The following is a 25,859-nucleotide window of genomic DNA, read 5'->3' as shown; positions in this document are numbered from 1 at the left end:
ACAATATTGCATGCCATTTGTTTACCTTGGAATGCTTTATTTACTCTTGTACTTTACAGAATGTGTTCTGCTAAATAGTAGGTACTTAATTACTGATTAGTGATTGTAAGGTTGGTTATATTTATCTATTGTATTTAAATAATAATAAAACTAGAACATGACTGGAGAGAGAGAAATCTTGCCAAGTTTCCTCCACCTGACTAACCCAAGATAAACCAGGAATATAGACAAGCCTTGAATCAAATGCATTTTGTCTTATTCCTTTGCATCACCATTAGAGCTGATGATTATATATACACCTATAGAAGAAATTGTTAGTTCTTTGAACTCCAGATCTTGAGAGGACAACTACCTAAAATCTGTGGAGAACCTTGATGCAACCATAGTTATGGCCTTTCCCCCTCTGTGGTCTAGCAAAATGCAAATTTCAAATGTCCCTGGACTTTGCTTTTTTATTACAGGCACATTTTTTAAGATTCAAAACTTCTTAGTTACTATAACCATCATGATGGCCCTTTGCTACCTATATGCTTGCGTATGTCATCTAGTGGTTTTCAACTCTACCTTCAAGGAACACTTTCCATTTTGACTTGTCTGCCAGGGAACTCTGCCAAGGAATTCTGCAATTCTGCAACACACTTTTAAGTATTTCTTTAAAAACTAGAAAGGTGGCATGCAATGAAATAAAAACTATCAAATGCAGTATCTACACTTACACTAACTCCTCTAGCCAGGCTTTTTGTGCCTTCTTGTTGCCCCATATGAACCAAATACTGCTGTATCTGTACATTACAGGACTCCATATATCTAAAATAAAGTACCTGTACCGAAAGGTTTGCCTTATGAAAAATTACCAAGACAAATTGAGTGGGTTTTTCTGATTAGCACAACTCAGTTCATAATGCAGGATTGCATTTTTCCCAGTTTAGTAAGAACATCTACAGATTTGTTAGCCATCTTTGCAGATTTACAAGCTCGAGCCATTTCATGCTAAATGCTGCTTATTCTTGCTTATTTTTGTAGATTCAGTGACAGCTGTTAGTAACTGCTTTAAATGTGGTATGAAGGAGCATTTCTGGTGAACTGGAGCATAGCAACATAAGAATTGTCACATTGGATCAGACCACTGATTCATCTACGATCTGAATCCTCTCCGTGTTCTCTCAGAGGAAATTCTTCCTAACCTTCTTCCTAAACTAATTGAGTCACACAGCTTGAAAGACATCATGTCTACTTTGTAGTGGTTTGGTATTGCTACTATTATAGCAAAGTGAATGTATCATTTTGTTTGCACAGGATCCTATCCACTGGCATAACGTGGCGAGCTAAATTTGTTTACTTTCTAGTAGGTGAGGCCCACTGTTGACTGGGCAAAGTAATTTGTGTGGGTTACACTGCTAGGAAAGTTCAAGCAATTAAATCAGGAGGCCATCTAATATCGCGGGGGTAACATTCATGGAAACCATGATATTGGGGTGATTGACCCCCCCCAAATGGTGTTAGGTTCCTTAACTAAACAATCCACTCGTGCGGTGAGAGTGGATGGAGCAGCCTGTATTGGGAGAGTGACTATTTCAACTTTAAACCTTCCTGCACATCAGCTGAGCAATATGGGGAGGTGTGAAATTTAAGTAGTACTCTCCCCATTTTCCCCTGATTTAGGGACAAAAAACCTGGATAACATCCAAGCAATTCTAAGGCTGCCAGAGGGCCATCACTAATCATGACACTGGGTTAGTTATACTAAGCATTTTGGAGAGAGACAGGGATCTGAACATGGAGCTGCTGTTTTTGGCAGCAACCCAGTATTCCTTTTTTATTTCCTGTTTTACATTCTGAATAAGTTATTGAATATGGGTGTTGTTGTTTTTTAAATTGTGTAACCTTCACTGATATGCTGCTTTCAAATAGTTGTGTGTGTGTGTTTTCAATTCTTCTCTGTTTCTTGAAATTGGCTGGAATGGTGTGTAGGAGGAAGACATGAAGCATGCCAGAAAGAGAAATGGCTGCTCTGCTTGGTAATGAGGAGCAGTCAAAAGGTTAATTTTCTCAATTTCTTTGCTTTTTAGTAAACTCTTTTGCTAGGCTTAATCATACCCCTTCAATTGTAGCATATCACTTTAGGCATCTGCTCAAGCGGTAAGCTAATAATATCTTGATATCACACAATATTATCTCTCTAAATGTCAAAAAAAAGCAATCTGGAGGGTTAATGTGGCTAAGGGTTAAGTTTTGGTCTCCTTGTCAGCAGTAGCAGATGATCAGTATGAAGAAAGCTGATTATTTATTTAAGAGAACTGCAAGAATTGTGTTAAAGCTAACAGGCTCAATCCATGCTGGTTATTTGGCTTCCCAAAACTATGGGCGAAGCTTAGATATCACCAATATCAAATTCAGGGTGTAGTGATCAGCCTCCCCTCCCTCTAAAGAGTTAACCAGAAGTAAACCTTTGTCTTGACTGACAGGCTGGTGACAGACACCAAGTGGATGGGACCTAGAGAGCTGTTTCCAGGAAGAAGGGAGTTCTTTGTTAGAGAAGCGAGGCTGGAGGTGCACAGGAGGACATGTGGCCATGGAGGTTGGCTGCAGGAGAATAACTCTGCAGATCCTTGAAAGATCAGGAGGGCAGGAAGCTTGAATTCTCATCTGGAGTTTGGTGAGTTCAGGGCAAGGAAGGGCTCATCACTTCAGAAAGTATAGCATAGGGGAAAGTTTGTTTAGTCAGATTTTGTGTTAGGGATGTTATATTTATTTGGTGTGTGTGCTTTTGCATATTCCTGATACTGTTATGTTATTGTTTCCCTGTAACACAGTTAAAATTAGAAAACTAGCCTATGCCCACCCTACCTAGGGCATTGCAAAAGACTCTATAAATATTTAAGCGTGCATTAAGACAACTTATTTCTGTAATTCTACTAAGTATTCTTAACTGTATTTAAAGCTGAGAAAGCCTCAAACAGAAGCAGTCTGTAGTAATTGAATAAAATGGTGTGTTTTTTTTAGTTCTTTTCTTTTTACACGCCTCTCTGAGTTGGATTTTAACTCAGAAAAGGTGGGGCAAAGGGGGGGTTTCTCTGGTGCAAACACGTCCTCAAACGGTCAGAAGCTATCAGTTTTCTCACCACATGTAGGCCTGCACGTGGAAGATTTTTGTACTTGTCCAATAGCCAACTTTTGTACTTGTCCAATAGCCAACTTGTCCAATAGCCAACTCTGGGTTATCTCACCCCAAGCACAGAGAGTTTGTGTAGACAAAAGGGATGGTGGTGGCAGCATTTTGAACCTACTTATAATACAGAATAGTTGTAGGAGAAGCCTAACCAGGCAGCTCAGCAGGTATGATTCAGCATTTCTTTCCCTCACAGGAGCTTGCTCTGAGACAAAGGCTTTAATTTGCTACACAGGGACACCCAGGTGCTGCCACCACTCATAAGAGTTGCTAACTACTTTCACCTAAAACAGGATTTTCAGCTAAATTGGGTCCCTGTCTGGGTAACATATCCAAGGAATCTCAAAGAAACGTGAATTTTGAGAAGACCGACAACATTTTCCATAATTTATATATTGGGAATGTAGGACAGGAAAGATGGACAACATTAAGAAACACAACACAACAACTGATGATGCCCAAATACCAATGCCAGATCACTGAACTGCACAATCTCTGGGCAATAGAAAATCTTTAAAATTAGCAGCTGCTTTATCCATGTTCTGTTGTTTTCAGTGAAGTATTCTTGACTTTCCCATAATTCAGCATAAAATGTCAATCATTGTTAGAAAGCATGGTGCTAGATCACCACACAGGATGTGGAAACTGGAAACTACTGTTTACCTTTAGTCGGAAGCATACCAGTCCCAATATGACATCAGCACAGATCTCAAATCGATCATCCTGAAGCACTAGATCCTTGAATTCATGTGCTAGTTTAACATGCTAAAATGATAGAAAGAAGTTATTTAATATATGGACTAGAGTTAATCCAAAAATAATTGCATAGTCAGAAAAAACTTGATAATTATCTAGTCCTATCCCCACTCTGCACTGAGGTCCATACATTTCCAGTAGATGGGGCACAAACATATTTAAATAGATAATGTGGTATAGAAATTTATGCTTACAAATAAGTCCACACAAATTACCAGCCTGCAAAAATCCTTACTAGCCCATCTGGCTCCCACATACTGAAGGCCACAATTTATGGCACAGCCTTTTAAAAAGAAAAAAGAAACTCCGTTTAGAGTATGCAAATGCTTCCCTCTCTGTTCATTTGGAGGTGATTCTTACTTGCCATGGGTTACTAGACAAATGGGCATTTATAATTCAGTCATGACTATCTCATTAATTTCAATGAGACTTAATCAAGACTACCTTAGCCTGGCAGTTGCCCCCAGGTTCCCTCTTCTCTTAGATCATCAAAAATGAGAGTGAAAAATCCCACAAAGGAAAAATGAGATGTAAATGCCTCACTTTTTTGGCTTTCATTCTCGCAGCTGTTTTATACAGGAAGAATGGTTCATTGCGGTTTTAAAATCTGAAATCTACAGTTATTTATTCATCTCTATAATAAGCAGTATTTGTTAACACCACTAGGGGGTGTGAAAGACTTGAAATTTTACAATGTCCGAAAGAGGAGCGTGGAGCAGCTTTCTTCTTAGCTGTAAAAATATGCTTTGCAGCCCAGTCCTCATCCTGTGCACGTTTGTTCAGAAGTCACTCCCATTTTGCTCAAAGATACTTATTTCCAAGCAACCATAAATGGGATTATTCCTTTAAAACCCTTCTTTTTTACATGTGTTGTTAATCAACTATCAAAACGTTTTTGTGTAGTCTGGGCTATAATTGCTGTAAAAGGATACTGCAATATTTTTGTTACAAAGGGGTCATTTGTGAGAGCCAGTGTGGTATAGTGGGTAGAGTGCTGAACTGGAGAAACCTAGGCTGGAATCCCCACTTGGCTATGTAGTTTACAGCCACTATCTCTCAGCTTAACCTACCTCCCAGGGTTGTGAAAATGTGGTTGGGGAACCATTTACCCTGCTCTGAGCTCCACAGAGGAAAATGGGATAAACAGAAGTGTTAATAATAAATATTTTTTATCTCTCAACCTCCTGGTTGGAAGATTTAATAGTACACCATATGAAGAACATCTGTGCCCCTGTGGAAATGAGAAAAAAAACTGCTGCCCATGTATTACTTTTGCAGAGTTTTTATAGAGATAAAAGTGCTAGGCTTGTAACATCTTTATTTACTCCCTTTCCTGGAATAACTATGGAATGGTATTCTGCTTTTAAAATCCCGGATTCTAGCCCATATGTAAACTGAGTTGGTGGCTAAGCCTATATACTCAGCCATTAGAACTCATAATCTCTATTTAGTTCTGGTTTCATCTTAAATTTCTGGATGTTTTGTTTTTATTTATTTTTTAATGTTGTAACTTTGAAGGCCTGTTGATTGTTAATAGATTACGATAATTTTTTAAGTCTCAGAGGGAAGATGTATTTTTATTTGACTGTTAGGATCCATACTACAGGATTTGGGGATTGTTGGTTTTTACAAATTTGGGTGCCATATTCTATCAACTGGTCATAAAGCAACACCTTAATATTTCATCAGAGATCAGGATAATAAAATGATAAATTAAAAATACAACGAGTTATATCCTAAGCGAATTTCCAGGTCCCACTGAAATTAATGGAGCTAAAAATTTAGTCACACAACTAAGCTTTCTCATTTATTTCAGTGACTGACATTGTCATGCAGCCCTCGGGAACATTTTTATACAAGTTGGCAGGGCTTGTGGAGGGAAGGGGAAGATGAAAAATTATTCCACCTCCACCTCTCTGCCTGGTCCACTGTGCAAAAAGCCTTCAGCACAGGAACGCTGAAGACTCCTTGTGAAGCCGCAGCCCTACTTCCATCACTAGAGGACCGTAGAGAACGTCAGCTGAGAGCATTTAGTGATGACTAACTTCCTTAGGATACAACTCAATTTTAAAACCAGTTGTCAGAATATAATCTATGAGAGTAATGGCCTAAATATTTACTGGAGAGCAGAGCAAAGATCCAGGTGAAACAAACCATGACACAAAAAGAAGAGTTAGACCCACTTACAGATCAGCACAACAGTTTCATACCAGCAGGCAGGAGGAAAGCACATAACTACCCTGCCTGCAGGCCCACCTCAGCTTCACACATCAGACATAACATATCTCAAGGACATGCAAGCATAGAACTCAACACACACAAAATCAATAACCCACTATCCTTATCCAGTAAAATCAGGGGAGAGGGGAGGAAGGATTGCAGGTTATTGTGTCTATTCACTCTGGACTTCGTGACTGCGCATGTCATTTACATTTTGTATCCAATGCCCAGAGGTAAGACAAGCTTAGGGATGCTGTGGGTAGAGGTGAACTGTGTGGATGACAAGTCAGTTTCATGGCACCCACTGTTTATTGGTTCTACGCAGTTGGGTCAAGGGTTAGTATCATTAATAAACCCCTTTTATTACATCTGTAATAAAAACCTGCTTGGGCCTCATTGACTGATATTTAGTTAGTTAGTTAGTTAGTTAGATTTATATGTCGCCCTACTCCCACAGGGTGGCTTACAAGCAATAACATACACAGCAACACAATTCCATAAAAATATATCTTACATAACCTCATAAACTCCGACCTAGACCAAACTATATGCAACTCCAACCTAGACCAAACTAGAACAGATAGAAACATGACGTTTTTGCAGGTAAGTTCCAGACCACACCCAGACTTAAAAAAAAAACAAAAAACCACCAAACCCAGGAAAATTCATTAAATTCCCAGAAAATGCAAGAAAACACTCCCATTGGAAAAGCATGAGTTAGGGTAAGTGTGAAAGTTACCGTTGGGGTTCGAAGAAACTTTGGCAATTTTCTCTGGTACTTTTACAAAAGTCTGGACTTTGTGGTACAGGATGCAAATGCTTGCAAACTGCATGCAAGTCATTTTGTTGGTATTACATAAAGATTGAAAAATGTGTATGTCTAATCTCAAAGATAAAAAGTACTTTGCTGAAAAACACAAGTACAACTCACTGCTTGTGCAGATTAAAAAAAAAAACTTTGCTGGTCAGTATGTTTAAAAAGGGCAAGATTTTTTTTACTTGTTCAAGTTGCAAATTCCTTTTGCACTCCATTTCCCCCCTTATATATGGACAGATTTCAGGCCTTATAGTTATTAAATTGATCTTGGCATCAACATTTAAGTTCATAAATCCCATTCCATTAAGTTCATGAATCCCACTCCTGCACACTTGCACTGTTTGAGTATGGATGTCACATGACCATGACATTATGGGCATGTGATGTCCATACTCAAACTGTGCTGGCCAGAGAGGCCCACCAGCTGCAACACCTGCCCCCACTGCCATGGGGGGGGGCTTGCTCCACTCAGCTCACCCTTACCCCCCAGCAGTGAAGATGTGAAATATTGGCAGAGCAGCGGTGGGGCAGCCCCCCCAGATCACTGTGAGGCCCCCCAGGAGGCAGGAGGCCTTTGCTGGTGGGCCCCCTGACCCTCCAGGCCCAGGGACATTTGTTCCCCTTGTTCAACAGACGCTATGCCTATGAATTGGACAAAAGGCACTTTGTGATTAGTGGGCTCTCATGTATTGAGTGTTGGAGTTGGAGGGGTTAGATTACTTATCTACCCAAACTGCAGCAGATTGTGCACAGATGAGAGGAGCACTGCTAATTAAGAATAACTGGAGTCATGACATGGAGTTAAGGTTCAAAGTAAAGAAGTGTACTGAGGAAATACAAACTTGATAGAGAGAGCCTACACACTGCTGCTAGCTATGTAAGGTATGGGGGGGAAAGGAGGAAGACAGAAAACTGTCTCAGGTGGAAATAAAACCTGAGACCTCAGAGCAGAGACAAAGACAAGGATAGAGAGGGTCTCCTAACCTGCTATCTCTACTCTAATGTCCCGGGTGGTGGGGTGACCCCCCCCCAGATATTTTGGAAGCCCCCGAGGAGGCAGGAGCAGCAGTGCGGTGAGGTATCTTTTAAAAAAACTAAGAGGTGGGGCCTCGTGGCAGCAAGGGGGCCTCTGGGCAAGTGGTGCCACTGATGATGGGGAGATGTAGGGCAAGGTGGAGCTTGGGGGTGTTCAATAGGTTGCCCTGGCATCTGATGTCAGACCGGGGGGGGGGGCTTGGGCCCCCGGGAAGCTCGCTACAACCCTGGCCCAGTCAGTAGGAGTGAATCCTGGGCAGACAGCAAAAAGAGGAGGTTTATCAGCTGCCAAGTGGGTGACATATTTCGGCCTATCCTATAGTTAGGAAGGAAACCGGAATGGTGCAGTAGCGGTTTATTAAAGAGTAGATGCTAACGGGTTTTGAGCAGAACTCTTCTTCAGGGGACTAAAACATATAAAATATACCAATCCTATACCATAAAAGCCTTCGGTGTGCAGCCGTGCGGCCCGTGTCTTTTGGGGCCGTTCTGGGCATGCGCGGAGCGCATGCCCAGATCAGCCCAAAAAGATACGGCCGCCCAGACACAGGCGGCCATGTTGGAGCAGGAGAAGCGGCGGCCTAGGAGAAGCGGCCGCCGCCAACGGGAGAAGAGTGCTGGCGAGGCGGCGGCAGAGCCGTGGCCTCAGCCAGAGGTGGCGGTGGCCGCGGCGGGGCGACTGGCCCCGATGGCGGCGGCGCGACTGGGCCCGATGGCGGTGGCTGCCGCCACAGCGAGAATGCGGGTGAGGCGGCGGTGGTCGCGGCGGGCGACTGGCTCCGATGGCGGCGGCCGCCGCTGCGGCAAAAGTGTGGGTGAGGCAGCGGCGGCCACGGCGGGCCGACTGGCCCCAACTGGCGGGGGAAGCAAGAAAGGAGAGGCCGAAGGTGGCGGGGCGGACTGGGAAGGACTGGGCCCGCTGGCGGCCGCACTCGGGGGGGGGCGGGGGTGGTCTACTAGCACCCGTTAATCTAACGGGCTGAAAATTGCTAGTAAGGATAATAAAGAAAATGAATTATATGAAATGATACACAATTTAAAACAATAGATAAAAGCAAACCATGAGTATAACCTTATTTAAAAAGACAGTAAGATAAACCTCAAGTACAAAGTAGGGGAAAGATAGTTAGAAATAGCTTCTCATAAACAGACTATCAAGCTAAAACACTTTAGCAAAGGTATGTAAACTAACTAAACCATGGTTATGATAAATAACTTCTTGCAAACAAACTAGCATGTTCAAACAAAGGTATTTAAAAAGACTAAAGCCACAGATAATGGTAAATAGTTACTTATGAACTGGTCCTCATATTATATAAGGTATGGAGACCACAGGTGTATGGTCTAATTAGTAAAACAGCAGACCATGAGCCAGGTCTCACGATCAGTGAGAACCGGTTTGGGGCGCTGGCCGGGGGGAGCAGGCTAAGCCCACTCTCCCCGCACACGAGCATGGCTGGAGCCCTGGGCGGCCGGATCAGCCGCCCACACAATTGCTGGCTCCATGATGGAGCCAGCGGGAGCTGGGGGAGCGGAGGCCGATTGGCCCCCGTAAGCTCCAGCACACCCTGTGCAAGTGCGCAGGGCATGCTGCCGAGACCCCCAGAGCCAGGAGGCGGCTTTTCGCCTCCCCTCCGGGGGTCTCCTCATGAGTAGGCGCGGCGCAAAGCTGCAGCACGGCTACTCACGCTCTTCAAAATCAGGTTTGCGGAGCGCTCACTCCGCAAACCTGGTTTTAGGGCAGGGGTTCTTGAGCAGGTTACCCACTCTAGAACCACCAGGCTCACAGCCTAGCCCGGTGGTTCTCATGATCACAGAAAATCGGGCTAGTGGAGGCTAGCTCGATTTTCTGCGATCTTGAGAATAGCCCCATGAGTAAAACTAACTTAACCCTTACAATGCAGGTTTGTAAGATACCAACCCACTTATTACTAAGATAAAATTGACTGTCCTTGGAAAAACCAAATGTAAATACAACAACAATACCTTGCTGACTGTACAGAAATGATCAATTTCAGATTTACCCCAATTTATGGAGTAACCTGATAAATTACCAAACCTTTGAACTAAGGAAATAATATTAGGAATGGAATCCTCTGGTTTATAAAGAAAACATATAGAACTCATTCACACAATCAAAAACTGTGTTCTACCCGGGCTTGTGAGCTGTGTGTGCTCCCAATTTTCAGTTGTGTGGAAGCAAAGTAGGAAGAAAACCTGAGTAGAAGTGATTGTGTGGAAGCAAGTGTGTGGAAGCAAGAGGAGACCCTGAGTAGCTTTTCCTCCTACTTTGCTTCTACACAATCACTTGTACTCAGGATTTCCTCTGAATTTGCTTTCACACAACTGAAAAGTGGGAACACACACAGCTCCCAAATCTGGATAGAATACAGTTTTGATTATGTGAATGACCTCAAAATATCATCTGCATGTAAAATCAACTTGTGATCAATCCTACCTAGTGTAATGCCCTTTGTATTATCAGAGTCTCTAATAGCACAAGCCAGGGGTTCTAACACTATATTTGGAAAAAAGAGGAGATAGATGACACCCCTGAAATGTGCACCGACATTGGAGTCTTTTAAAAAAAACCAATGTATCCAAAATCCCCACATATTTGAAGGAGACCGCAGATTTTTAATACATTATATTCAAGGATTGCCTTTTTCTCAGTGCTGTATGGTAACAATTGATGTAACTTATTTATATATCACAGGCATCTAATGGCGTAGCGGGGAAGTAACTTGCCTAGGGAGCAAGAGGTTGCTGGTTCAAATCCCCGCTGGTATGTTTCTCAGACTATGGGAAACTTCTATATCGGACAGCAGCGATACATAGGAAGATGCTGAAAGGCATCATCTTATACTGCATGGGACATGGCAATGGTAAACCCCCTCTGTATTCTACAAAAGAAAATCACAGGGCTCTGTGGTTGCCAAGAGTCGGCACTGACTTGACTGCACAACTTTACCTTTACCTTTATATACCAACATTCCACAAGATAAAGCTTTAAAGATTATGGAGAATGTCTTCAACCAAAGACTGGTGCTAGAACCTCCTACATCATTTTCATTATCATTGGCTACTGTATCTCTTAATAAAAAAAATAAAAATTCAATTTAAAGATACTTATTGGGAAATCTCGGGAGTGGCCAAGGGATGCAGATCTTCCCCTGTGTTGGCCAATCTATATATGGATTTTATTAAAAACAAATTTATATTATATCATGAAAAATAATCCATTTGTGAATTTAATTATTGGATACTGAAGATACCTAGATGACATTTTTCTCATTTGGACCTGCTCCATTGCTCAATTATTAGAATTTGAACATCCAACTATTAAATTTCAGTTTTCTTATGATAACAAAAAGATCCATTTCTTGGATGTCCAGATTGAAAAAAACAGGTAGAGAAATCTTTACAGACACATATGGAAAACCTAGGGGTGTAAATTCTTTTTTAAAATATGACAACCATCCAGCTTCTTTGAAAATAAACTTATCTTACTCAGAAATGAGAGATTAAGAAGAAATTGTAGTTCCTTGAGTGCTTTTCAAAAACAAGCCAAAATTCTTCAGATACAATTACTGAATAGAGGTTATCTTAATCGCCTTATAAATCAACCTTTTATAAAGACAAACTTACCAAAAGCCGAACTTAGCAAATAAAATAGTTTTTGCGACAGGATGTTAGTGCCATTAACTCATGACACTTACTCTTGTAACATAAAACACATTGAAACTCTTCTCACGATCCGTGAGAAGAGCCTCTAGGGGGTTTGCAGGGAGAGCGGGCTAAAGCCCCACAGACAAGCAGGGCGGCAGCCCTGGGCGGCCAGATCGGCCGCTCACATGACTGCCAGCTCCCAGATCAGCCGCCCACCCGACTGTTGGCGAGGGCTGGGAGGATGGGGGCCGCATGGCCCCCAGAAGCTCCAGTATGCCCTGCGTGAATATGCAAGGCATACTGGAGAGACCCCTGAGCCAGGAGGCTGCTTTTAAGCCTCCCAGCCGGGGTTCTCCTTGTGAGGAGCCGCGCCATGGCAACTCACGATTTCAAAAACTGGGTTTGTGGAGCGCTCGCACCGGGCTACAGAAGCGGGTGACCTGCTTAAGAACCACCGGGCTTGCAGCCGAGCCCGGTGGTTCTCACGGTTGTAGAAAATCAGGCTAGTGGAGGCTAGCCCGATTTTCTACGATCGTGTGAATAGCCTCATTATCAGTAAACACTGGCATCTTCTACAAGATTTACCCAATTGTCAGCAAAAGCCTTTATTTGCCCACAAGCCACGCAGGCGCAGAGGCCATTTGTGTGCCGCTGAGAGGGTGGGGGGAGTGCCATGCAGGCCTGCCAGTACAGTAAGCACCTTCTCTTTCAGTTTTAAAGGCGCTGTTCTCTCACTGCTCCCCTGCTGGAATCCTAAATTCTTAGAGGGCTTTTTGCTTTTTAAAAGTCTGTTTAAATACCTTTGTTTGAATGTGCTAGCTTGTTTGCAAAAGGCTGTTTATCATAACCTTGGTTTAGTTAGTTTTTATATCTTTGCTATACTGTTTTAACTTCCTGTTCCTTGAGGCTGTTCTCACAAGCAGCTAGACCCGGGCTTGACTTCCTGTGGGATCCGGCTCCTTTCAGCACCTCAGCAGCAAACCCTGCTAAGAAGCTGGGCAGTTTTATGAGGTCAAGGGAGCGAGTGGTCCCTTAACCCGGTTTTCTTGACCGAGTGTCAGCACCAGCTGTCACTGGGGAGATCCCCACAATGTACCACATGCTTGCATGGTGCATTGAGGGATTTCCAGGCACCAGGACGACATGTCCAAACCCCCGCAGCTCTGCGCTGCCTGGGACAGCAGCAGATCGCCTAGACATGTGATTTGCGCACCCAGCAATAACACGAGGATCATCTGCGGGGAAGGTGAGTTTCTGCTGCCTTCGTTGCCACCCGCCCTCAAGCCCTCTTACATGATTGTGAGAAAGGGCTCTATGAAATGTTATTACAACCTCTTTTGTCTTTGTGCTTGAGGTTTATCTTATCTCCTTTTTTATAATCATGGTTTGCTTTTATCTATTTTTTAAACTGTGTATAGTTGTATATAGTTCCTTTTATAGCTATCCCTTATTAGTATATTTTTAATATGTTGTAGTCCCCTGAAGAAGAGTTCTGCTCAAAACTTGTTGGGATCTACTCTTTTATAAAGCACTACTGCACCTATCTCCTTCCTTCCTTCCTATGTTCTTTCCCCTCCTGTGTGCTTATATCCCATAGTTAGAACACATTCAGTTTGGTAGGTCACAATTTGTGCAGGCCTATGATAAGCCTTAAGGAAATGCCATATTACTTGAGCATGCATGCTTTCAAGGCAAGCCTGTGTCCAAAGGCAGTGGAGAGGAGAGTTGGTCTTGTGGTAGCAAGCATGACTTGTTCCCGTAGCTAAGCAGGGTCTGCCCTGGTTGCATATGAATGGGAGACTATAAGTGTAAAGCACTGCAAGATATTCCCCTCAGGGGATGGAGCCACTCTGGGAAGAGCAGAAGGTTCCAAGTTCCCTCCCTGGCTTCTCCAAGATAGGGCTGAGAGAGATTCCTGCCTGCAACCTTGGAGAAGCCGCTGCCAGTCTGTGAAGACAATACTGAGCTAGATAGACCAATGGTCTGACTCAGTATATGGCAGGTTGCTATGTTACTATGTTTCTAACTTTCTTTTCTTTCTTTCTCATCTTTTCTGAAAATTTACCAGTAAAATAAAATATTACCTTGCGGATGTATTCCTGGAGCCCCTTCACACCATACATTCGAAACACAAACCACATTTTCAAGGAACGGAATCGACGGCCCAGGGGGATCTGCCAGTGCTGAAGATAAGACGACAAAATATTAATTTTGATAGAGAAGAGTATCCACATACTCAAGGGGAAACTACCTACGCAGGTCTAGATTTTTCAGTAACCAGGATAGGTAGAAGAATTAATTTTAAGAGAACATACTCAAAGAACCAAACATTGCGCCAAACTCCAGAGTAGTTAGATGTGTGTGGATAATGAATATTCCTTCTTATGCCTCTAACTATTTACATTTACTCTGGATCATTCTGGTGAAATGAAATATGAAAAATGAAAAATATTGTGGCATTCATGTGCATAATGTCTTTGCAGAGAACACTGTACTTACCCTGTAATCAGTAATAAGCCCTGTAAATTAAGAAAAAGAGATAATGTAATACATATATAAACATACACTTTTATATAAAAACACCTTAATATAACACCTTTATACCTTAATACAGTCCAATCCTTGAAGCATCTGGGCTGGTCAAATGCTGGATTTCATTTGCTGGGCGTTGCACCTAAGAAAGGGCATTTGAGCACCACACAGAGGTCTAGATTTTTCAAATCTAGACCTGTGGAGTCTAGATTCTAGATGCTGGAGCCCTTCTCAACGTGTAGGAGGCTGCTTCACATACAACCAAGTTTTTACAGGGGAAGCACTATTTCCTGTATAAAAGTGCTTTCCATGTAGAAAATAGTGCACCATATATGTGATGACCTCACTCTTGTGTATTTTACTGAGTATGGATGGTGGAAAGATAAGGCCAGTTGTAGTCCACATACATGATATACATATGGATTGTCCACATACATGACAATCCACCCACAAGTTGAGCACTATTTCCTAAGCAGAAGTTTATTTCCATGTGAAGGAGCCAGAAGTAGTTAAGATCAAGCTATTTCAGGACGCTGCAGGAAGCCTGCCTTTCCACTGCAACTGGGACTAGAGGAATCAAAGCTAAACAGTGGTTCTTTTCCCATTATTTTACTTATTTATTCATTGTATTTAAGAAATTTATACCCCCATCTTTCCACTATAAAAGCCCTCACTATGAAGCAATATTTGTTCAGGAAAAATCAATCTTACGAACATGGAAAAAAGCAAATAATAACTTGGTTATCGCTTAAAATTTATTAATTTTTCATTGTTGGGGGAATCAATATAAGTCACTAACCCTCTTATTTCACAAATAGAGAGCCTCCAGGCAGGCCAGATGACTTTTATGTAAATTTTCTTCTTTCTGACTCTGATGCCAAGATTACCTATTGTGTGGCCAGATTTTGTGCCACTGCTTGTAACATCAGGAAACAAATGGTTAACCTTTATGTTATGTAAGGTACATGTGTGATTCTGGTGGTGGGTTGGCAGTTTAGTATTATTCATTATTATTTAGTATCAGAGTGTTTTAAGTTATGTAACTGCTGATTATTGTAATTGCTGGCTGGTTGTGGAGCATAATAAATGAATGATGATGAATTAGAAAGCCAATTGTTTCTGGCAAATATTCATTGCTTATAGAATGAATTTTGAACCCACAAACAAATATGCATAGGAAAATCACATTGGAATGGTTTATGTATGTAACCTTTCTGAGGACAATCATTTGACCAGGTTATATCTTCTTTATATATATTTCTCTAAGACGTACCCGTGTCTAATCCCATGTGTGGCAGCTCTCACGAGAGTTCAGAGAGCTGCAAGATAGCCACGGGTGGGAGGGGGGAAATGGCTGCACTAGCTGGCCAGCTGGTGGGGGGAAACGGTGGTGGAGGCTGACTGGTGGAGAAAATGGCAACAGGCAGGCAGAAGGAGGCAGCAGTGGCAGGCGGGTGGAAGCAGAGGCAGAGGAGAAGCAGAGGCAGAGGCCGCAGAGGAGAAGCGGTGGCCAGGCAGACCTGCCGTGGAGAAGAAGCAGTGGCCAGGGAGGCTGGCCACCAAGGGAGAACGAGCTCGGGGGGAGAACAAAATGGGGCTGGGGGGGAGGAGAATGAAATGGGGCTGAAGGTGAGGGAGGCAGGGAGAACTAGGGGAGCAGATGCTCTGTGCCAGGTCAGCTAGTATACTATATTCCTTGTACAGTTAACCAAAATAAGGGTCATGTTCTTGTCTCTATGATATACAGTAGAATTCCCCACTCCCCAGCTCCATCACTTTGTGAAACTCAATGTGATCAAGTGCAAGTTGCTGGTGGAAGAGGGCATTAAGAGGGAAACATGAGGTTCCCAATTGTTAATGTTTCTCTTGTAATTTCAGGCTGAGGGGCACTTTAAGTGGAGAATTGGTAGATAGGAGGGGGTACTTAATTCTTTCCCTGTCCCAATTCTCCCCTGCAAATGCCCCTCAAGCCTTTTTTTTTTTTTTTTGCCAGCAGTGAAACCAGAAGTAAGCCAGAATTGAAGGCGAGAAACATCCTAGTGCTAGCGGGGCAGTCATAGCAAAGAACTGCAGGCTTAGGAAGGGCTAAGCACCCTTCTCTCTTCCTCCTACAATCTTCCCTTTTAACCGTTCTCCCGCTTATGCCCATTATCTCAGCAACTGTGGAGTTGGGGCCACATACTGCCAAAACAACATCTAATTCTGCCCTCAGCACAGTCCTATTATACACAGTAGTCCCATTTATCCTGTTTTTTTAACACCCCCACCCCACCCCACCCCACCCCACCCAGGTACATAGAATATAGAAACTTGTAGAGAACTGGGATGACAAACATCAAATCTTAATTAAGCAAAGAGACTTGGGTGGGAACTGAACCAGAACCCCAGAGGAGCAGGCAAACAGTATGCTTTTCCATCTCATCGGCAACAGTGATTTAATGGTCGTAGAGCTGGAGCAAAAGACAGAGGCAGCTGGCGACGGGTAACTAATTGCATGTTGCTGTAGCAAGCGATGCATCTAATGATCCACTAGTAACCTCTTAGAAACAAACTGTGCCACGTAATGCAATCAGCTATTAGTCCTTGTCACCATGATTATAAGCCTTAGTTTTACATCTCCTTGTAGCCCAGATGAACGGAATTAAGGCTGCATATGTGCATTTATAAAGTGTATAAAGGAGCATCCTTCCAATGTTGCCACCTGACTGCTGTCCTTCAGCTGCCAGAAAGTAAAGCACAATTTCCCTGCAAATTGATACAAAATTATAGTTCCACACAAAATATGGATTCGTTTCCTCCTGAGCCGCTAATTGCTAGGCAATTATGAAATTGCATAGAACAAGCATACTGACAAAGAAACTTGCAGTCGTTTACATCCTGGAGCGACAAAGGAATGGCTTTCAGTGTGTCAACTTTGCTAACCAGGGCCCCCAGATTATCGAGTACCTAAATTTAGGCTCCTGCTACCACATCCAGGAAGATCTTCTGGTTTTGTGGATGTCTCCCATCTTTCAAAATGGGTAAAAATTAAAGGAAACTGTTGCTGAAGGTGCTAGAATACATTGAGTGCTAACCTCTTTCCTAGTAAAAGCAAGGGAGATTGGAGTTTCTCCTCACAACAACCCTATGAAGTAGGTTAGGCTGAGAGAGAAGTGACCAGCCCAGAGTCACCCAGCAAGTATCATGGCTGAATGGAGATTTGAACTCAGGTCTCTCTGGTCCTAGTCCAGCACTCTAACCACTACACCACGCCTAGCCCAATTTCACCTGTCCATGAGAACCACTTCCAAGCGGTTAACTGGCTAAAGTAACCCTGCCCTAAAACCCAGCTTTTTGAATCATGTGTTGCCGTGCTGCGGCAACTCACGAGTAGACCCCCAACCAGGAGGCTTAAAAGCAGCCTCCCGGCTCAGGGGTCTCTCCAGCATGCCTTGTGCGCTCACGCAGGGTATGCTGGAGCTTCTGGGGGCCACACGGCCCCCATTCCTCCCAGCCCCCACCAGCTCCCTAACAGAGCCAGCAGTCATGTGGGTGGCCGCTTCAGCCACCTGGAGCAGACTACCTGCTCATGTCCGGGGAGAGCGGGCTAAGCCCGCTCTCCCCACTAACCCACTCCAGGCTCTTCTCACTGATCGTGAGAAGAGCCTCACTATTTTATATCCTCAGATTATCTTATACTGTAATGCCAGATCGGCCGCCCACACGACTACCGGCTCCGTCACAGCCCCATGGGGATTGGGGGCGAGCATGCAGGGCATTCTGGAGGGATGCCTGAGGCTCCCAGTCAGGGGTCTACTTGTGCCACGGCGGCACATGAGCAAAAAAATGAGATTAATGGAAGGGAGGATTAGGCGGGCTAGCCACCTTGGAACCACCAGGCTTGCCTCCTAGCCTAGTGGTTCCCACGATCAGTAGAAAGTGGGCTAGACTCCCGTAGCCCGCTTTCTACTGACCATGGGAATAGATTCAATGTTGTACTGAATATGGGCAATTGCAACCCTTTACTCAACATAAAAGGGCCACCGTTTAGAAAGGTGCCCAGCCTCTTTGCCCAATTAGCAGGGGTTATTGCTAAGTTACACATAGAGTACTTCCAGATGGAGGGCTTCTTCACGTGAGCTTCCTTTGGCTGACACAAGGAAAGCAGCAGGCATCAGGGCACACACTTCTGCACAAGTTGCTCTTACACTTCTCAGCTTCTCTATCCACACTGTGGTATGAAGTGTTTTGAAATATAGCAGGTGTTGGTTCTGTCACTGCCTTCTGGTGGCTGGTTGTGTACAAGGGCACACAGCCACTGAAATGTGGAGTTCTTTGTTGTTGTTTGTTTACTGTTTCTTGTGCACTTTCAGAACAATGGCCCATAAGCCCCACACCACCACACCCCTCCCCTTATTGTATCCTGGCCTGCTTTCTCTTCCAACAGCTGGTTGTGTGCAAGTGCATCTGACCTTAAAAAAATAATCCCATGAGTTTTTGAATTTCATATGTTGTTCCATTTTTCTGCACCTCTAGTCTGTTAATAATAAATAAATATCCAAACTCTGCTGGCATTTTCAAAAAACACAGTGCCAACTGCTGCTGTGTCAATTTCCTGCTATTTCTCGAGACAGGGGCATTGATATGCAAAAACTTAACCAGTCTATGGATGTGGGCAGCAGCAGAAATATAGTGTCACACAGCACTGGGGATGTTAAAAGCAGTGTTGTGCAAGACCAGCAATTTGTCCCTCCAAATTAAAAACCGGGGAGCCAAATGAACCCCATCCAAAGGCAGGAGAAGAAACAGGTGTGGAGTGTGAATCCACAGGAAGTCTGTGGCAGAATTTTGCAGTAATCAGAGAAGCAGTTTACCGCAGCAGTGGCTTATCTTTTTTAAAAGAATTAAAGGAGGGAAAGGAACAGGCAGTTACTGCAGAAACAAAACTACCACACCTGGAGACTTTACACACATGGCTTTTTACTTCGAATCTCCTCCGGAATGGAGTGTGCCCATCCACATATTAGCTGCATTTACCCCGAAGTCCCTGCAGGATATCAGGGACCAGGACAGACACAACTCTGTTCCCCCCGAATCAGTGCTGCGCATTCTGGCTTAGCCCAAATTATGTCCAGCTTTTAAAAATCCTCTATTTTCAGCGGCTTTAAAAAAAACAAACCCTGAGGCTTCTCTTATGCCCCGTTGTTTCTCCCTTGATGTGTGTAGGGACCATTGCCAGTAATTCGGCATTTTCCAAAACTCAATGAAGGGGAGTTTGACAGCTGTGTTGGGTAGGGTCTGTTCTGAGTGATTTGCAATTTCAAGTGCTGGGGGTGGGTAGGGGTTGTGGCAGATTGGTGAAATTCTGTGGAAGGAGTCCAGAATGGGAGGGGAGGGAGAAATTCCTGAGTTAAACACAAGCACAAACTGCAAAATGTGGGTCTTAACATAGGCTTTAGATATGCAGAATGGAAACTGATGTAAGCTGAGCCCTTTTTGTCTGTGCTGATTCACCAGCATTTTTCTTCATGACAAAGAAAGCAATGATTTCTACTTTAAACTTCCCTGCCTCTTAGATGGTGTGGGAGGTGGGAGACATTAGGTGATGAAAGCACTCACTCACAAAGGCAAGTTCATTATAAAAATCAGCAAAGTTCTGGGTCAGATTCAGCAGGTTCGGGTTAAGCATTCCGCTGTTTGATTTGCCTGCTTGGCACTTTGTCATGCTGTACTTCCGCAACCAGCTGTCAAGCTAACAAAACAAAACAAAAGCTCTCTCACCTCCTCTTCTGTGATGTGATTGGTTGGAGGAAAAACCCAGAGCAAGCTGTGGGAACGCATGGGGAAAAAATCTGCCAGGGATTGCGGAGAGGAGCCAACCTTATGTGAACTGTCCATTTAATCCTCTGAATTAAACATCTGTGAATCTGCTGCAAAGCAGGTTCTCTGCAGCATGAAGCCATGTGTGAATAACTCCCTGGAGAGAACTGAAAGTGAAATGGAGCACCCAGCTACACCCAGCTGCGGAAGTCAGGGGGCATGCAGGGGTGAACCAAAGCAGGTGTGTTGCTATAGCTGAACACGGGGAGGGACATATGTCCCATAGCTGTTGAGGGAGGATGGTGGCTACCTGCTAAGTGACAGCTTGCTCTTTGCTCTCTCACTCCCACCTCTCTGTAAAAGAAGGTGAGAGATCAGGGACCCATCTTCACTTTTTGCCCCAGAGTCCACTCCAACTTTGCTACACTCCCTGGGCTGGAAGGGCATCAGTCCTCTTGCAACTCACCACCCATAGCACAATCGAGTATTTTCCTAAATTTCAGAATTCATTGTGTTATCTGTTACTCATATAATACCTATAGAGGAGAAAACCCCCAGTGCTCTAACTATTATAGTTTTCCTTAAGAAGTACTTTAAAAATAATTGAAAACTGCAATCCTGGAAAGAGACTGATAATGCACCCCCCCCCCATTGGCTGATATGATTATGACATCACTTCCTTGTTTTGCTCTGGGGCAAAGATACTATAGCTTGTTCTGCTAGATTTTCTCTCCTTTCTTCTCTGCTGCCAACTAACAGGCCCAAAAATTATTAAGGTGAGAAATTACATGTGGGTGATGGGTAAGGGGGGGATTAATCCAACTTTGCTACGAAGTTATGAGGAGGTTGCAGCATCCCACCTAATTTGGGTGTGATACTGCTGAGGTGGAGAAACTGAGGAGGAACTCTCTCTTTCTTTGATGCTGCAGGGCTTTGGTATATGAGTGGTGGAAGCCCCAATTTCATTTTTTTAAAAGTGGAACATGCCCCCCATTTTGCCCTATGTATCCCTTTACATATCCAGAATGGTGGGGCTTAGAGTTCTGAAACTGGGCACACAGGTAGCATAATATGGTAGGACTCTGTGTATTTTTATTTCAAGGAAATTGGTCAATCCTGTGATATTTAATGAATTTTTCCCTAGTGCAGTAAAGCTGCCAGAAAGAGTTCTCTCTATCCTCTCCCCCTCCTGCCGCCCCTTTTTCCTTTATTGCGATAAGGTTATAATCAAGGTTGATAATGATAATGTTGTTGTAGTTTCAATTTATTTTCTTCACAAATGCATTATATGTCCAAGTTGGTTTTGGGTTTGAACTGTGGAGCTAGGGATGTGTGTTGTGTCCCAGTTAGTTTGTGAATTGTCAAGAAGCTATGTGAATTCACTGGGGCTTCCATAGTCCTTTTTCTCCCCCCCCCCCTTTTTTTGGTGCAAATGTAATCTGGTGTGGGTTTGTGGTGAATGGTCAAGAAGATGTATGGATCCTTTGAGAGTTATATAGTCTTCCCCCACCCCACCATCCCCAAATGCACTCTGGCCCAAACCTGTGGGTTTATGGTGAAATATATGCAGAAGATGCTTATTTTGTGTGGGGGTGGGGGTGGGCAGGCAGGCATAAGCTCATAAGGTTCATGGTCCAAAATTACCCAGATGCACCTTTGTGTGCTGTATGGAAGTCCAGCAACATTCCTCAAAGAAAAACAGCAAAGCAGATAGAATATATCACTGTCTGGAAGTACCCTGTGTAGCCTTTGCTAATTGCTTCAGCTACAAAAGTGAATGGTTAAAAGTTAAATCAACCTCTCCATTAGGGCTTATAAATTACTATTTTAGACTACTTTGAAAGTAGACCAAACAAAATGAATGAATTCACAATGTCATGTTTAAATGCTTTAAGCCAATTCTACACATTTTACAGGAAGGAAGGAAGATCAGATATAGTTTCAAAAAAAGAGAGAGAGCTATATTTATGGAGTTAGGAATGTTCCAAGAAATTCTTTTACTGTTTAATGACAGATTTGGGTTTTTCCTATTCAGATGACTGGTATACTTGGAAGACATTCCCTTTTCGTTCTTTTTAAGAGCTAGGTTTGACTTACAATGGAAATGTGGAACATTACTGTAATTATGAAAAGGCATCAAACAGAAAATGGCAAAGATGTTTTTTTACATTAGGATCTGGCAGAAAACAAGAAGTTAGAAAGTATCAGTTGCCATATTGGAGAAACCTGGACAGCAAAGCCTTGAGATTGGGTTTTGGGATTGGGTTTTTTTTAGTGATATCCTGTTAAGAGGGAAAAATGAACCATTACATTTGCTGATGATTGTGATATCCAGGACAACTAATAGCTGAGTGTATGAAGAGGGCTGCAAAGGAGATAGCCTACCACCGGCAGAACAAACAGTGAAACCATTATTGAGTGCAAGGCAAGGTATGTGTCATGCCCTGGCTAAGGAAGTGAAGGGTTGGAAATAGAAGGAGCAGTTTGCAGCAAAATGGAGGCCCAGAGGCAGGAAGTGTAGTCAGGGCTGGGTTGGGGTCACTGAGGGAGTCGGTCAAGAAGAAGCCTGCTAGGGCAAGTCTGGGCAAGGCAAGTCTGCTTTACTGTGCTGCTTAGAGTGTCAGGCTGGTCTGAAGTCAAGGGTTTTATAGAGCCCAGGGGTCAGATGACTACAGCCAGGCTGGGGTCAGCTGACAGTGCCCAGCCTGGCATTGCACACCCAGAAAAAACCCTTGGTCCATGAAGTTTTAATCCTTCCTGCTTGTGGATGAGTCTGGACATGGGTGCCACAAAAGGTAAAGTGCCAGAGACTGGCTGCAGAGAGACCCATTTTGAGCCTTACATCATATTTGATTAAAAATGAATTAAACTAACAGTGGGCAGACTACAGTCATGCGTGACCCACTTTATTTTTTACTAGAATCCCCATGGTCTTCCAACATATTTCAGATTTACAATGCAAGGACTCATGATCTCTGAACAGGTTAATGCACTGTGGTCCCGAGCATGCTCTTTTACTTAAGAACATTAAGATGATAAGAATTGCTTTTCTAGACAGGATCCACCAGGAAGTAGTTGACCCACTGTCAGGACTCTTCCCCAACACCCAGTAGGGTGGGGCACTCACCCAGTTGGGTGGTGAGCAGATCAACAGCCAGGAATTGTCTGGCTGTGCATGAAGCTGACGGCAACCATGCAGGGAGGTAGGGCAGAGCAAGGAAGCTGGGAGGATGGCCACCCTTGACTGGGCCAGAATGGCCCAACAAGCCATTGCCTGGCTGCAACCAGGAGCTAGCTGGTCCCTCTGCTCAACCCTGGGGTCTCTGCAGATGATTCAGGGAGAGGAAATTGAGTCATGTAAAGTGGCTCCTTTAAGGACTAACAGGCAGAATACAGGAGGCTGGGAATGGAAGGCAGGGGAGGGGCTAAGAGGGTTGTCAGCTGACCTTGAGAACATATGTAATGGGCTTGAGGCCAGTGATTAGGAGGCCAGTGGAGATGGAGGGTGGCTCCCTCCCTGTATAGGCTTCTGTGGAAGAAAAAGGCATTCCCTCTTCCTAGCAGATGGAGGCAGAACAGGGTGCTTAGAACCCTCTCCCCATCCTGAGGACTGTATGCCCAGGGCTTGTGAGGCCTGTGCAGAGGAAATGCCACACCCACCAATAGCCCACTGCCTGCCTTCTGTCTACTCCTCAATTTAAATAACCTAAGGAAGTTGTTGGAATCATTGTTGCTAATTCCTTTTGAAGATCACTGAAAAGCACTGGCCCAGTGTTGAAGGAAATAATATTGTTCAAGAGCATGGAATTGTCTGGAAATAGTATGGATAACATTATGAATCATGTTGGCTCCCATTTGCCTCTAGTAACCTCTCCCTCAGCCAGCACCTAGGTGACATGTACAATGCTCTTTGTTGGGTCAGAGCTAGGCTCACCATCAAGTATATTTTTGCTGTTGTCTGCTCTCACATAAGCCACTACCTATTTGGGGAGTTTAGGGAGCCACTCTCCTAGTTCCTCCCTCAACAGTGATTGACACTATCAGAACAGGAGCCATTGGTCAAATGAGTTTCTCAGCTGCACAGGAAAGTCTCTGAATGGAACCATTATATGGAAATACTTCTTACAGATTGCAACAGAACATCTTTTGGTGTCACGTACATGGGATCAGACTGTCAACAGGTAGAGCTTCACTTCTTACTCAACATGCTTTAACCACACTCTCATTCATTCATTCATTCATTCATTTTAAGGTTGCATCCTTTCCATTCTTTCATGGAGAGTGTATGCATTACAATGGTCCTTATAACCATTTGGCATATGGAATCAGAGAGGGTAGGAATGCTCTCTGTGATGATTTCTTTAGATACTTTCTCAAAGTATATTTCTTTACACACTTGGCTTATTACTTCTTTTTAAGGAAAAGGAAAAGTGAAATTAACAGTGGTTTGGCACAAACATTGACAAGCAGCTTGGGTCCAAGGTATTTAAGAAAGCACTTTCTTTTTCATCAACCCAACTGCCTGTTAAGATCATCTGGGGAGGTCTGGTTGCGGTTGCCACCAGCTCGATTGGTGGCGACTCAAGACCGGGCCCTTTCTAGAGCTGCCCCAGGACTCTGGAACCTGCTTCCTAAGGAAATTAGTTTCCTCTTTTCTGAATGTTTTTAAGAAGGTCCTACAAACATACCTGTTTAATCAGGCTTTTTAGTGTATAGTTTTAAAGCTTTGGTTTTAGAGTTTTTATTGCATTTTAAATTATTTTAATTATGTTAATATTTTAATGGTTTTATACTGTGAACCACCCAGGGACTTTTTAGTATGGGGCAGTATATAAATGTACTAAATAAATAAAATAAAAATAAATAAATAAATAAATAAGCAACATGACATTTAAAGTAAGGCAAATATAACATAGTTTAAAAGTATTTTACCAGATTCCTGGTGGTCGTGCTTCAAGTAAACAGGATCTATTTTAAAGGCACATGTTAAGTCTGCTCTCTTCTTCACCCTGCACAAATATTGAATACAGATAATTTGCCAGTGCATGGCCTACCTAAGAATCCAACTACTTGATTAAAGGTAGGACTACAAACTTTAATCAATTTAATTGGTAGTTTAATCTACTGAATTTGGACTGCATATTAAAATTGGACCCCCAAATAATTAATGGGGTTGCCATTGGAGCGCCCACCTCCATTGCCATCGCAGCTCCTTCCTCCCTATGCCAAATTTAACCCCACCCACCCCTTTCTAATGTGAAGATAACACTGTACAGTGCTAACTCTCCATTTTTGTATTCCTTACTTACCACATAGTAGAGCAATCAAAATTTACCAAGAGCCATTTGTGTGGATTAAAGTTAAATGAATCTGCAAACTGAAAGGATTAAAAAAAACACCAATTAGAGAAATAAGTAACATGAGATCAACAATTGAAGGATAACAGCCCTGCTAGTTTTCCCAGTCAGGGTGGGTATATGGGTGTGTGATGTCTTGATGAAATATGGCACATACTGGAGTATTCAGAGACTCAAGGTGAAACTACAACATTCAGAGAGGAGGATTCTGAGGAGAAATCTCCTTTATTAATTTAAAAGGGTGTTTCAATATGTTGGATGATGGAGTCCTCTTCATTGTTTGTTTGTTTGTTTGTTTGTTTCATTTATATCCCACTCTTCTTCCGAGGAGCCTCAGAGTGGTGTACATGGTTATTTTTATCCATCTTTTACTGAAGATGCTACTCAGCAGCTGCAAAATCTTCCTCAAGGCATCACAAAAACAGCAGAGGTGATCAACCCTTAAAGGTAAAGTGTGCAGTCAAGTTGGTTTCAACTTCTGGCACCCACAGAGCCCTGTGGTTGT

The 25,859-nt window shown here is 43.3% G+C and overlaps 1 protein-coding gene and 1 long non-coding RNA gene across 2 annotated transcripts in view; one reads left to right on the top strand and one right to left on the bottom strand.

Annotated features, from left to right (window-relative positions):
* Nucleotides 1–25,859, bottom strand: part of DDC (dopa decarboxylase) — an 89,585-nt gene that overhangs the window by 2,083 nt on the left and 61,643 nt on the right. The window contains exons 9-13 of the mRNA XM_053263202.1: nucleotides 25,307–25,374; nucleotides 24,930–25,006; nucleotides 14,166–14,185; nucleotides 13,751–13,849; nucleotides 3,833–3,934 (exon numbers count right to left, since the gene is read on the bottom strand). Coding sequence (XP_053119177.1) covers nucleotides 3,833–3,934; nucleotides 13,751–13,849; nucleotides 14,166–14,185; nucleotides 24,930–25,006; nucleotides 25,307–25,374 — 366 coding nt within the window. The remainder of the gene's footprint in view (nucleotides 1–3,832; nucleotides 3,935–13,750; nucleotides 13,850–14,165; nucleotides 14,186–24,929; nucleotides 25,007–25,306; nucleotides 25,375–25,859) is intronic.
* LOC128330396 (uncharacterized) lies at nucleotides 1,449–2,886 on the top strand. Its single transcript, XR_008310070.1, has 2 exons — nucleotides 1,449–2,039; nucleotides 2,466–2,886. It is a non-coding gene; the product is annotated as an uncharacterized LOC128330396 (long non-coding RNA).

The sequence above is a fragment of the Hemicordylus capensis genome, chromosome 6 (assembly GCF_027244095.1).
Source record: "Hemicordylus capensis ecotype Gifberg chromosome 6, rHemCap1.1.pri, whole genome shotgun sequence".
Lineage (NCBI taxonomy): Eukaryota > Metazoa > Chordata > Lepidosauria > Squamata > Cordylidae > Hemicordylus > Hemicordylus capensis.
Note: the sequence above shows the minus strand (reverse complement) of the source record. Positions and strands in the feature narration are given on the sequence as shown.